Source organism: Morone saxatilis, unplaced genomic scaffold (genome assembly GCF_004916995.1).
Source record: "Morone saxatilis isolate NCDOM2014 unplaced genomic scaffold, NCSU_SB_2.0 Contig23, whole genome shotgun sequence".
In the NCBI taxonomy this organism is placed as follows: Eukaryota; Metazoa; Chordata; class Actinopteri; family Moronidae; genus Morone; species Morone saxatilis.
In genome coordinates this window covers 14,298,324-14,311,179 of record NW_023339796.1, presented here as the reverse complement: position 1 = coordinate 14,311,179, position 12,856 = coordinate 14,298,324, and the positions used below count along the sequence as shown (strand labels likewise).

At 40.5% G+C, this 12,856-nt stretch overlaps 1 protein-coding gene across 1 annotated transcript in view; it reads left to right on the top strand.

The window, feature by feature from the left end:
- LOC118335205 (neurocan core protein-like) overlaps positions 1-12,856 on the top strand; it is a 41,597-nt gene that overhangs the window by 12,594 nt on the left and 16,147 nt on the right. Inside the window, exons 3-12 of the mRNA XM_035671436.1 lie at positions 1,898-2,101; positions 3,170-3,352; positions 3,960-4,134; positions 5,277-5,404; positions 5,725-6,009; positions 6,577-6,720; positions 6,861-6,950; positions 7,032-7,189; positions 7,287-7,449; positions 10,807-11,901. Coding sequence (XP_035527329.1) covers positions 1,898-2,101; positions 3,170-3,352; positions 3,960-4,134; positions 5,277-5,404; positions 5,725-6,009; positions 6,577-6,720; positions 6,861-6,950; positions 7,032-7,189; positions 7,287-7,449; positions 10,807-11,901 — 2,625 coding nt within the window. The remainder of the gene's footprint in view (positions 1-1,897; positions 2,102-3,169; positions 3,353-3,959; positions 4,135-5,276; positions 5,405-5,724; positions 6,010-6,576; positions 6,721-6,860; positions 6,951-7,031; positions 7,190-7,286; positions 7,450-10,806; positions 11,902-12,856) is intronic.

The window sequence follows — 12,856 nt, the reverse complement described above, 5'->3', positions numbered from 1 at the left end:
AGCATTTTAAATATATGCCCATATCTGTTAGCACATCATTATTGTGTGTATGTGGGAAACAATAACACAAAATGAAAATATATATTTGGAATAAAATCATCAAATTCAATTAGCCAGCACAATTAGCAGATTCCCTTTAAGAAACATAGATTGCAGTTAATGTGTGATCCAAACAGTTTATTCTGGAGGACTGACAGAAATAAGAGATGGCATCTGTTAATGATATAAAGTGTCCTTTCATGTCACTTCAGCTCTCTCTTCCTCTTTTTAGGCTGTTTTTCTTTTGTCCCATCTGTCATTACCATGCTACAGGCTACACTTGTCACCCAAAGCACTCAGTTTCCTATTTTCAGTTTCTAAGACTCCCCCCTTTTCTCCCTCTTTCTCTATGATTTTCCTCCATTCCTCTCTCATTGCTGCTCTCTGTCTTGTTTGCTTTTCCCTTGTATTTGTGATTCTGTGATTACATCTGATTTGGGGGGGAAGCAGCGGGCGCGTGCAACAGCACATAGAGATTCTCTCAGGGGGTTCAGCTTGTAAAAGCCGTCCAATCTAAATGCAGATGGAAATATCTTTCGGTGATTCGATTCCACCATGTGCAATATTCCAAATAAGGCTTTGTTTTTTTTTTACACAGGTTCTCTTGTTACGCTCGTTTAAGTTTTCTACACACTGGTGCATTTGATAAACAGTGAAAATTTGAATGGGGAGGACAAGAAAAGTAAACAAATGGAAAAATCCCTGAGCAGATTTGTCTTAAGCTTATTAAAGCTTTGTAATTATGTCTCGTCTTTGTTATGCTGATAGAGACTGTCACACCTTACAGTCTGTGTTAGTCCTTGATTGCGTGAGCAGAAACCGCTACTTACTATGGATTATTAAGGAGTATTATTTTTTTAATTGTTTTTCAACAAATGATTTTAAATGAAAATTAATAACAACAACAAGAACAAAACTTAACTCTAGGTCCTTTTACTAGCTGTTTTTGGAGATTTCAGCTACATTTGGAGTATGTTTAGTTGTTATTAAGTTCTATGCAAATACATTTAATTTTAAGGAAATAAACTTTTAAATGTAAAAAAAATGTATTTTATGTTTAATGAAAACAAAATGTCAACCTTCTATCTAGAATAAAATCTAAATAATCTTGCTTGGTGTGTTAAAGTAAGGTATAGAAAGGATAAAACCACAAAGAGGCAAGAATTGGTTGGTTAGAGGATAATGTCTGTACAGGTGATCCTGTTGTCATGGTTACATTGAACCTGTATGTCATGGCAACCAGACAGAGTGAATTGCTCACATCAATCTGCAAAACCATGAATGTAACTCAGTGACATTGCCTTTACATCGGTGCTTCTATTGCATTAAATAACTTTGAACTGATTGATGTTTGAGTGACAGTTTGAGTAATTTAGATGAACAGAGAGAGAAAACATAGGTTAGGAATAAAAGGGACGCGTAGAAATTTAAATAATTAAGTTTGAGCTTTTGAGCCACTGTGGTCACTGGTGGGACTGTTTTCTACCCATGTCTGTGTATATCAATGTGCGTGAGTGCCTGGGATCCTTATAATGTGTTCCTCTGCTGGAATGATAAAACAAGCTCCACGTTCTTGTGTGGAAATATGAGTGTGAAATTGCTAATGAATCCCTGAGGTCTTGTTAGCACACACTTTGATTAGAAGCTAGAGCAGCCTACACTTTATAGATATCTCCTCTACTGCCTCGTGTAGAATACTGTACAGCATTTACCCTATAATCAAACAGCAAACTTATTCGTGTCTCTCGGAGTATTTATCTGCTGAACCCTTGTTTTCTTCCCTTGTAAGCAAAATATCCTCCAACATATTTAATTGCGTAATCTAATTATTTTCTGTTCTCTTGTTCGTCCTCTCTAGGTGCAGCCTCCTCCATAGTGAACATGCGTAGGATCACCCATCCTACAGTACAACAAACGCTGGCAGGCAAAGCTGTCCTCCCCTGTGTCTTCACCCTCCAGACCAGCTCCTCCAGCCAGCCTCCCCACCTCCTGTGGACTCGTATCAGGCTACCAGCAGGAGGACAGGGCCCTCCTCTGGAGGAGATTGTGCTTTCTGCTAAAGGTAAAACAAAGACAAGATGATCTGGTTTAGATGTTGATTTAGATGACATGACATGACTCTACTTTATTCAATCAGAGAACATGTCTACAAGTGCTTAGAGAGTATACTTAACATTGTACTAATCAATAGTTTTATATTAACAAGGCATCAAATGACAATGTGTATAAAAGAAGTCATTCACAGTTCAGTATTGAATGAATTTAATGAAGGCCTCACATTATAAAACAGTTACAAAGGTAATAAGCGGGCCCTTTGCTGCATGTCTACCCCTCTCTCTCTGCCTTTCCACCCTCTCTCATCTGCAGCTGACCTACCCATTAAAGAACGTAACAAGCTGACTGAAGCAGCTCCTGGAATTAAAATGAGATAAACCTAAGTTTCCCTTTGTTTCACTGTGGTTGTAAATGCTCCAAACAGCAAAGTCAAGGCTAGGTGCAGATTGAATTCATCTATCTAGGACCTCTTTAAACTTTTGTTGTGTATTGGTTCAGTCTCACTACTCTCAGTATCCTCATTTTCAGAAGCAGCAGACAGCTGTTTAAGCTTTAAAAAACAACTTTACACTAACACCACCTGCTCAGCATCAAACTGCAAAGATACAGCACAGTCGAGGACATATGCAGTTAGAATTTATTTAAGCAACAATCAAATCCTCCTATATGTTGAACATTGGACCTTTAACTCTCAAACTAAGCTAATTTGCTTTGTCTGGACTTTGTGTGTGTGGTTTGATCACATTTGATCAATAACAGCCTGGAGACAGGAGCAAACCACCCACAACAGTCAGATTTTGATTCAAGTGTCGCTAAAACCTGATTGGTCCACAGAAGTCTGTGACAATCCAAATGAACTTCAACCAGTCAGAAAAGCAAAGGCAAAATCACAGAAACAAAAATCTTTTCATGGGGAACTTTTGCAGACACTTATGTGTTCACGTAGGATTCATTTACTAAAAGTAAGAGGTTGACTGAGAAAATGCATTTCCTGGGCCTTTAACACAATCTATATAAAATCTGCAGGATACCAATAGACACTTTTAATGAAGAAACCTCTCTTTCTGTGCCAAAGGTGATGTAATCAAGGTGAATAAGGCTTTCAGTAGCCGCGTCATGCTGCCAGGATACGCTGCCAGTCCTCTGAATGCTACCATGGAGATCTCCAGTCTCCGCACCAACGACTCAGGCACTTACCAATGTCAGGTTGTCATGGGTACGGACTATGAGAGAGACACTGTGCCCCTGGTGGTCTCCGGTAAGTTCAGCAGCCACTGGCAGAGTTTTCATAGTGAGAAAAGTTTAGCGCCACAACTCCCTGTAGGGAAGATTTAAACTTATCAGAAACGCTGCTGGCCGACTGAGCAGCAGCAACACAAAAGGCTTTAAAATTCTCACGTAATTGATTTTTGTGTTTTACTGCATTTCAGGTTTGTTTTGCTAATGTACGATAGATAATGGCAGCATTAAAACAGAAGCACTGCCAACACCTTTTCAGCTTTTTAAAAATTTAATTAAACATTAATAACATTAATTCACCATATCAATATCATAATGATTGACTTAATTAATGCAGCTTACTGCTTTCTGTCTTGTTTGTGTGTTTGTGTTTTCCACTTCAGTAATTGTGTAATTCTTTTAATTAAAGTGTTTGGACTGAATACCAATGATAATTTTTCTGTGTGCTCATCTGTGAAATTTCAGCTGGAACACACGTAGTTATAGATTGATCTGTTTGTGGCCACAATAACATGTTTATTGATTACATCCCACTGATCTATTGATTTCAAACTGTGCTGTGTTGGTACATCCCTCAAATAAATTCCCAAACACCTCACCACCTGTCCCTGTGTCTGCCTGTGTAGGAGTGGTGTTCCACTACCAGGCTCCCAGCGCCCGCTACGCCCTCTCATTTACAGATGCCCAGCGGGCCTGCCAGGAAATCTCGGCTCAGATGGCCACGCCGGCCCAGCTGTGGGCAGCGTACTATGACGGATTTGCCAGCTGTGCAGCCGGCTGGTTGGATGATCAGACTGTCCGGTGAGGAGACGTTCAATAACTTCCTTCTGCTTGTCACACTCCTGTAGTGTTGCTCACTAGTGAGTCCTGCTGTGTTTTGAAGTAGGGCTGCAACTATATTTATTATCAATTAATCTGCAGATAATTATTTTTTTTTGATTATCGAGTAGTGATTAGATTGATTAGAATCCAGATTTTTATGCGACCTCCAGTCAAAAACCCAAAGATACACAATTAGCTATCATAGAGGATAAAGAAAGCCAATGGATTTTCACATTTGTAAAGCTGGAACCTGCAAATTTTAGGCGTTTTTGCTTAAAGCAATTGTACAGCATTCTGGAAAATACGCTCTTTTGCTTGCTTGGAAAGAGTTAGATGGGCACATCGATACCACTCTAATGTCTGTACAGTCAATGTAAAGTTACTGCTAGCAGCTGTTAGCTTAGCTTAGAAAACAGGACTGGAAACGGGGGAAGTCTGGTTGTCTTGTTATTATTCTTCAGTTTTTGTACACATTAAACAAACAAAATAAAATGTGTTAGCGAGCTTTAGAGATGCTGGTGGGCCTTCCTTTGTTTCCTTCCAGAGCTAAAGGTTCCCAGTCTTTACGCTAAGCTAAGCTAAGCTAAGCTAAGTTAAGCTAAGTTAACCGGTTGCCCTTGGTAGCTTCATATTGACCTTAAAGACATAAAACTCATCCAACCCTCAACAAGAAAAGTAAATTAAGTGTATTTCCGGAAAAGCAATCAATCAATCAATCAATCAATCAACTGCTCGTTTCAGCCCTATTTTTTATATGCCTGCTAATTCTCTAACATGAAGACGTTTGCTTTGTTTTCTGTGCTGTTCTCTCTCATCTTGGCTCATCTACTGTCTCAATTAATATTCAGTTCTTCTGTTTTGTCACCTACTTCAGATTCCTGTTCTTCTTATCGCTGTTGTTTCTTTGCTGTTAATTGTATTTTAATTTATTCTAATCCATTGCCCTTTAATAGAGAATGCAAAAAAGAATTTAATCTTAACTGACATTTAAAGTCTGCGATATGTGAGCTGAGATAATGTTCATATAGTAAAATGTCCACCAGGCATTGCTCCTTATTTCCTATGATTAGTAAAAAAGAGGTTCATTCCCATTTATGACTCCCACATGGTTGTCTCCACAGATATTCTGTCCGGTTGCCAGAGCTTGGTTGCTATGGACACAAGGAGTACTCTGCTGGAGTGAGGAATTATGGGAAGAGGGACCCGAAAGAGCTGTTTGATGTGTACTGTTTTGCAAAAGAACTGGATGGTACAAACACACACACACACAAAACACATCAAAACCTGTCACAGCCTTTCAGCTTTTACTCTTACGTTTGCATCATATTTTGTTACAACACGAAAGGACAAGTCGGGAGACGTTCTTTTTCAAGGAGTCTTTTTCTAACATTCAATAAATCCAGTGAAAAGACAAAAAAAACTTGCTATTGCAACAACTATACTACATTATGTGTGATATCAGCCTTTATATGCAGTTGCAGTATTTAACCCAGGTATCTTCACTACTAGAAATCCGTAAGGCATCATCTGCTTCTTGACAAGTTCCTGTCTCGTGTCTCCCTCCTGCAGGTGAGGTGTTTCACTCCTCGGTTCCAGGCAGGCTGTCTCTGTCCTCAGCCTCAGACCGCTGCGTGTCCCTTGGGGGGCAGCTGGCCACAGTGGGGCAGCTTTATCTGGCCTGGAAGGCTGGCCTTGACAGCTGCGCCCCAGGCTGGTTGTCTGATGGCAGCGTCCGCTACCCGGTGACCTGGCCTCGCCCGGACTGTGGAGGGAGCCAACCGGGGGTCCGCACCGTCACACCCAACAGCACTACTGACAACACCACAGCGCTATATGATGCTTACTGCTACAGAGGTATTGTACCATAAATCCGTGGACCACAGTTGCACACTATTATTGTTTACTGAAAATGTGTTAACTCATTATTGATGGATTAGACAGTCCTGAACATGAATACTATGATCCTGCAGCATCATCTCAATAATGTTTTATAATCCTGTGAAATAATGGCTCTTAAATCAAACATGACTACACAAAATTATGAGCACATATTGATATTACTGCCATCTCACGCCTAATAGAAGTGTTGATGTTGCTGTGGAAGCGTTGAGTGCTATTAATGTTGTAACAATGACAATAAATGTCATTGGCACTGTGGTAGCTATGGCAACACTGATTTTAGATCCACATTTTCTATCCCACCGTCATTTATCTGTGAAACTGCTGGATTGACAGAAGCAGCAGGACAGAGAGAAAAAGGACGGGATGTGTTGAAGTGAAATATCTAGATGTTCAGCCTTTGTTCTGTATGTTGACTGATATTACTGATAAATTAAAACACAATAAAGCTTTGAGACACATTGGATAAAATCCTTCAGCGATTGCCATGTGGACAGCAAATCTCTTCAACTTGTTTCCTAGGTAAAGTGAAGGATTCGGGTTCCATCTCTCAGATCTACACCTCCCTCTGGAAGCCCTGGAGCTACCTCACAGGCTTAAGTGATGCTGACTCTGCAGGGACAGGCAAACCCGACTTGACTACACAGCAAACCACCAGTACCAGAGGTTTTACATTTGTCCACAATTAGCAGATGTGTAGCAGCATAAACCAGCTGATTAATCAGAGAACAAAGCATCCAATTGGTAAACCCAAATACAGTAAGATTGAACATATAATAAATTTTTTTGCAAATACATCTTTACAGAGTCCTCAAATAGCCGCGATGTTTCACCTTCAAACTGGACAGGATTGGTTGATCTAGAAGAGGAGGTCTCCCTTCACAGCACCGACGTTTGTAAGGCTGATTTCCAATTATGTGTATTGATCACAAAAGAATGTGGATCTGTGATAGAAATCCAACTAATTGTGTCCTCAGCCTCAGACCCCTGGTCCTCAGAGTCTTCAGGGTCATTTGTGACCCTCCAGCTAATCCCAGGACAGAGCTTCTTCGACTGGGGAGAGCCACTGGAGCCTGGCCCCGACTCAGAGGAGTTTCTCCGACCGCCAGTCCAACCCACTGCTGCTGAGAAGAAGGTCGGTCTGGGTTTAAGCTTTTATTGAGATTTAAAAAATAAATAAAGCAGCATTACTGAATCAGCTAAGTTTCTGTCCATTCATTTGTTTATTTTAGGTGATCTCCAAGATTGTCAAGTCCATTTGGAAGCCTTGGAACTACTTGACGGGGACTGGAGATGATGAAGGAACCCAGGCATCAAGTGGACAGACAACAGAAGGGGAGACGACCACTAAAAATACAGATGAGGGGTCAAATTCATCCGAGACATCCTCAACAGGCGAGTGGATTTATACTGTTTCTGATGTGTGAATTAACACGGCCTATCCTCTGGGATTTAGTCCCCGACAGCGCTTCTGTGTGAATGCAAAAGGGAAAAACAACCAGAAGGCTTGAAGGCAGTGTATGTTAATGAGCATGTACAGTATTCTAAACATATTTCTGCTGAGACACTAATTGGCTCAGGTCTGTGATGTTGGGGAAACATAAGTTGGGCAACACAAGGATGGTACATTAATTACATTACAAACAAGCCCCTGGAATGAGGTTCATTAGAGGAACACAAAATTAATAAGGGGTAAAACTGGGAGAGCAGAGACCTTGGAGCCTTGGCAGGCAGTGAGGAGAGCGTGTCCGGCATCATCTCTTTTTTTGGAACGGCAAACACTGGCTTAAAGTCTGGAGAGAAACCGAAGTCACACTGACCTTTCTCTGCAGCTCGGGGCTGGTGCTCCTAAAGGGCCACTAACAAGCTGTGACTGACACCAGGTGTGGCAGCTGACAAGCTCCAGCTGTACACAATGCTGTTAATGATCGTCCTCACAGGGGGATGCAGCGTAAACAGTTGCAGTGAAATACGCAGTTCTTTAAGTTCGTTAACTTGTCATTGATCTCTGTTGAAAATATTAAAATAATTAGTTGATGATTACAAATATGAAATACTTAAAGCAGAAAAACAGAAGGTGTATGATGTCTTATGTGTACTCAGTAGCCACAAATTTACCATACAAGCACTACAGTCAATGCCTTAAAAAATTTATAAAAATGCTAATTAAATAGGTTTGTGGTCTGCTTCAGTTAAATAGAACAAAGTCAGATGAGAGTCAAATGGTAACACAAACAAACTCCAGTAGTAAACGCTGATATTTATCTTCTCAGCTTCATATAATGGTTGTTTGCATATTTGCTTTTATTCATTGTAGGAATTCGGTCTGTAGCTATTATAATCCCTAAAAGCCCATGAGCATTTGGAAAGCAGTTTTTACTGTAATTTAGTTTTTAGATGTTTTATTCTTGTTTTGTCATCTAACAGGGCTTCAACTTTTTTCTAATCCTTCACAAGCGCTTGAATTCATTCCATAAAATGTGTGAGACCACGTAACAAAGATTGGCTACGTTCTGTTGGTTCTATATTCATGATTTTTACACATCTATTGCCATGCCAGAATCTTTATATTACAAAGTTAGTGCAAGCTTTAAAATTTTCTCCTCTATTTTGCATTTTGAGAATTTAACTAAATTGGTTACATAGATTAAGGCCTGCACCATAAACAATTATTCCCAATTTACAGGGTAGTTATATGCACAGTGTACCAGTACAGTATGTACGGATACATACATGTAGAAAGAACAGAATAGATAAATACCTACAGTATAAATTAAAGTTTCCACAATGTTTACTCTAATTTCAGTTCTTGTTAACTTCTTCCTACATGTATGTACCGCTACATGCTGTACTGGTTCACTGTAATATTTTATTATAAAATTAGGAAAAATCTGAAGCACCAATTACTAATTACCACCAATTCTTATCATGGCTGCTTCTTAGATATGTTTAGTTAGATTCAATCATTTAGAAACCATCTTAATCAAAAATCACAGTATGAGATTTGGAGCATGGTTGAGGATATTTCAGCCCCTCCAGGAAGTTGTGATGTTGCGGTCGCAACAAGTGACACAAATTCAACCTGTGAAATCTTTGTTCAATCACCGCAGCTTTTCCGCAAATTTGACCAATCATTGTAGTGTCCTGTGCAAAATGTTGAACCATACGTCACCAAACTCGCTTCCTTGTTTTTAGTTGTGAAGATGCAGACCTAAAAACTTCTCCCCTTCTCCCCCTTTTACCCTCTCTATTAACTATTTCCCCCACAATTTCATTGCAAACAAACAAACAAAACATGCAACATACATTTAAATTGTTTTGGAAAAGCTGCTGTGAAATTAAGCATTTTATAGACTGCAACAATTCCAGAAAAAGTCAGCAAAATTTACTGTGGGATGCCTATTATTAAGACTGAGGCATTGTGGGTTGAAAAAATCAGGTTCTCTTCAAACATGGATGCAGGGAGATGATGGATAAAGAATGAAATCCAGCTCATCAACCTTCCTCTTTCCCATGTGTCAGGGGTCCAGCAGGTTTACAGGTTTTTATGTACTGGCCGTGGATGAAAGTGGTTTCCAAATGGCAGGCATCTCCGTTCAGTGTTTGTTGAAACTGTGTTAGAGGGTTGTTGATTTGATTCTGAGGCAATATGTGAGGCTGCGGTGGTCTTTAGTTTCATTCTATTTGGCCTGACTGTGTATGTGAGTGCTTTTGTATGCATGTGTGTGTCCAGAGATCTTTTAGACCTTCACTCACTTTTGTTGGTTTGTTTAAGTGTGGCTGTACTTCCATTTAATTTATATGTCTAATATTTGTCATTGAGCCTCAGATTTGCAGTTTGTCTGTTCTTGGCATTTATTGTCATGCATTTTGAAAAGCCAAATGAGATGGAAGGTAGAAATGTGAACAGATTACCTGTGTTCACATCATTGGACAAATTAAGATGGTTGTTTAATTGTGTAGTTGTTTGAATGTGCTGTGTGAGGGTTAAAAGTACAATGCACTGACAATATAGCACTTTTTTTTAATTTATTGATTTTGGGTGTAACTGCTTTGAACAGAGGATATTGGTCGAAGTGAGGCTACCATATTTGTTTGCCTTTTCAGCATCAAGTCGAATATACTGTATCTGAGCTTTCAGAAAAAGAGGCAGTTTATTAGTTTTAATTACGACTTGGATAGTGACATAAATGACATTTACAAGTCAGAAACTGGTAATTATCGTATCTCTGTGTGACATGAACATAATATTGTTTTGAAAGCTCACACTTATGTGCTGAATGTTAGACCTTACAAACAAGCACCTTCTGCTAATTGGTAAATAATTCAGTATAGCTCTCCAGTCTAACTGCCTTTGTAATAAAATTACTTTCATTAGTTTATCCATCCCTTACATACAGGGATCTCTGGTTATATTTGATGTTGTGACAATAATGTTCAACATACTGTAGAGGGAAATGTTCAGCACTATGCGCTATTCTTTAAATGTGTTTCTTCACAGTGTGCAGAGGTTTGCTTGCTGGTGTTAATAAGATTGAAGTGTAGACATTGTTGGTACAGTGATAGAGAAAAACAGCTGACAGATAGCTCAGAGAGTGTTTGTTTTGCCTCCCTTGGCAAACCACAGAGAATCCATAAGAAGATTTTTACTTTGTTCGTCACTCTTGGCTTTGTCTTTTGCACTATCCTCTATGTCTGCAATAATTGACTCCCCTCGTTCTTTTCTTTGTCTTTGTTTTGTGCCCTCTGCAGGTTTGTTTTCTTGGGGAAGTTCATGGTTCACTGGTCCCTCGAGGGAAAACTCTACACCAGCCAGTGAAGAATCACCCACTCGTCTGGCATCGACTTTGGCCGCCTCCAGTAACTCTATGACTACAGAGAGCACAAAGAGCTGGGAGAATTCAGAGACACATGCATCCACCACCGCCAGCTCTGCACCAGAAATCACCTCATCCACTGGGGAAACCTGGGTCCGTGTTGAAACGGAGACCACAACCCAGCCAGGTGACAAGAGGGAGGAGACAGTGACCTCTAGAGCAGGTGGTAGAGGAGGTAGAGGGAGGGGGAAGAAGAACAGAGGGGAGGACAGGAGTAGAGGAGAAGACAAGGGCAGAGGAGAGGATAAGGGGAAAGGAGAAGAGGAGGGTAGTGGAGAAATCACCGGTGCCGAAGCAAAAGGGGAAATTCAAGTTTCACGTCGACCCGTTGGAACAAGTAAACCAAGAGAAAGATCCAGAGAAAGATCTAGAGAGAGGGGTCACAGAAAGGGACAGTCCACCACTACCATGACTACCACAACCATTGTTAGTCCCCTGGAGCTCACAGCGATGACCACAACCGGGTCAGAAAGCGCTGACTTATCCACGTCTGGATCCCTGTCCACCTCACCAGTAGAAACCCCATTGCCATCAACCTCACCAGATCCATATCAGTCCCTCTCCTCATCACCATCACCATCACCATCGCCATCCATCACAATGTCCTCCTCCCCATCTCAAGCCACTTCGCCATCCAATTCCCAAACCTCGTCCCTCTCACCCTCACCATCACCACAACCTTCCCATTCTCCATCTCAAACCGTTGGATCAGGAGACCTGGCTTCATCTCCTCACTCAGACAACCAGGACAGCTCCACCAACCCCTCAACATCGCTTAACTGGGTCCCAGTGGAGAAAGCAGTTCTTAACAGCTCTCTGGATTATCCTCCATTACTGCCGGGACCCCCAGATGAGGAGGAGCCTGCTTGGTCTCATGCTGTCGGCTCAGGGGCCCTGTTACCTGGCAACATGGAGGAGGAAAGCAACAGAGGAGGAGTCAACATCAGTAGCATAACTCTCAGCCCAAAAGGTTAGCATTGTATGTCTATTCTCCGGTGTTTTTTAATCCTGTTGGTAGGCTTTACTTTTACATTTGATATTATTCCACAAAAAACTCTAGGATGAATGAATTACAACATGGGTCTTATTTTAGTTTTGAACATTATTCCTATTGGGAATAGTAAGATTCTACTAACAGAGTTAAATTCTGAGATCTGTGGTTTTATGGTTCATAAAAGAGTTTTTCTTTACCTCCAAATAAAGTGTTTCAGATATTCTGTGTAAACTATTGGCATCTTTATAACCAGTGACGATCATTAACACATTCCTGAGTAAAGCCTTCCAGTAATGTGGTTACTTTTTTCCGTAATGAGTAATATAAGGGATTACGTTAAACTGTAAACTGTAGAAATGGTTTTCCCCTAAACTTTAAGTTGTATTTTTATGTTGTGTTGTCTTGGCTTGCTTACGTTGTGAGGACTGGATGTCTGGAGTGCTGCATTTAGCTGCTGATGGTCAAAATATTTCCTAACCAGAGGCTTGCTACTTGGTATTGGAAAAGTCTGAGAAATACGTTTATTCGCTGTCTTGCTGCCCACTAAATATGTAGCTAAAGCCAGCAGCGTATTAGCTTAGCTCAGCAAGAAGACTGGGAATAGGGGGAAACAATTAACTTGGCTCTGTGAGAAGATAACAAAATCTGCCCCTTGGAAGTTTGCTGTCCTCAACCTGATTCAGCTGCATATTGCTGCAAACCCTGTTTCAACTAAATCTGCCTAGCAGCACGTCTAAAGCTCAGTGTATGTTGTATCTTCAAACCCTGCTGAGTAACATAAAGTAGTGTGATGAGTAATAATTACTTCTGTTGTTGAGTAGTAAGTGAAGTACTGTATGACTAATTGATTACATTTTTGAAGTAGCTTGTCCAACACTGTTTTTAACTTGGTTGTTGAACTGTTCATAGTCAGACCTTCTGACTTTTCGTG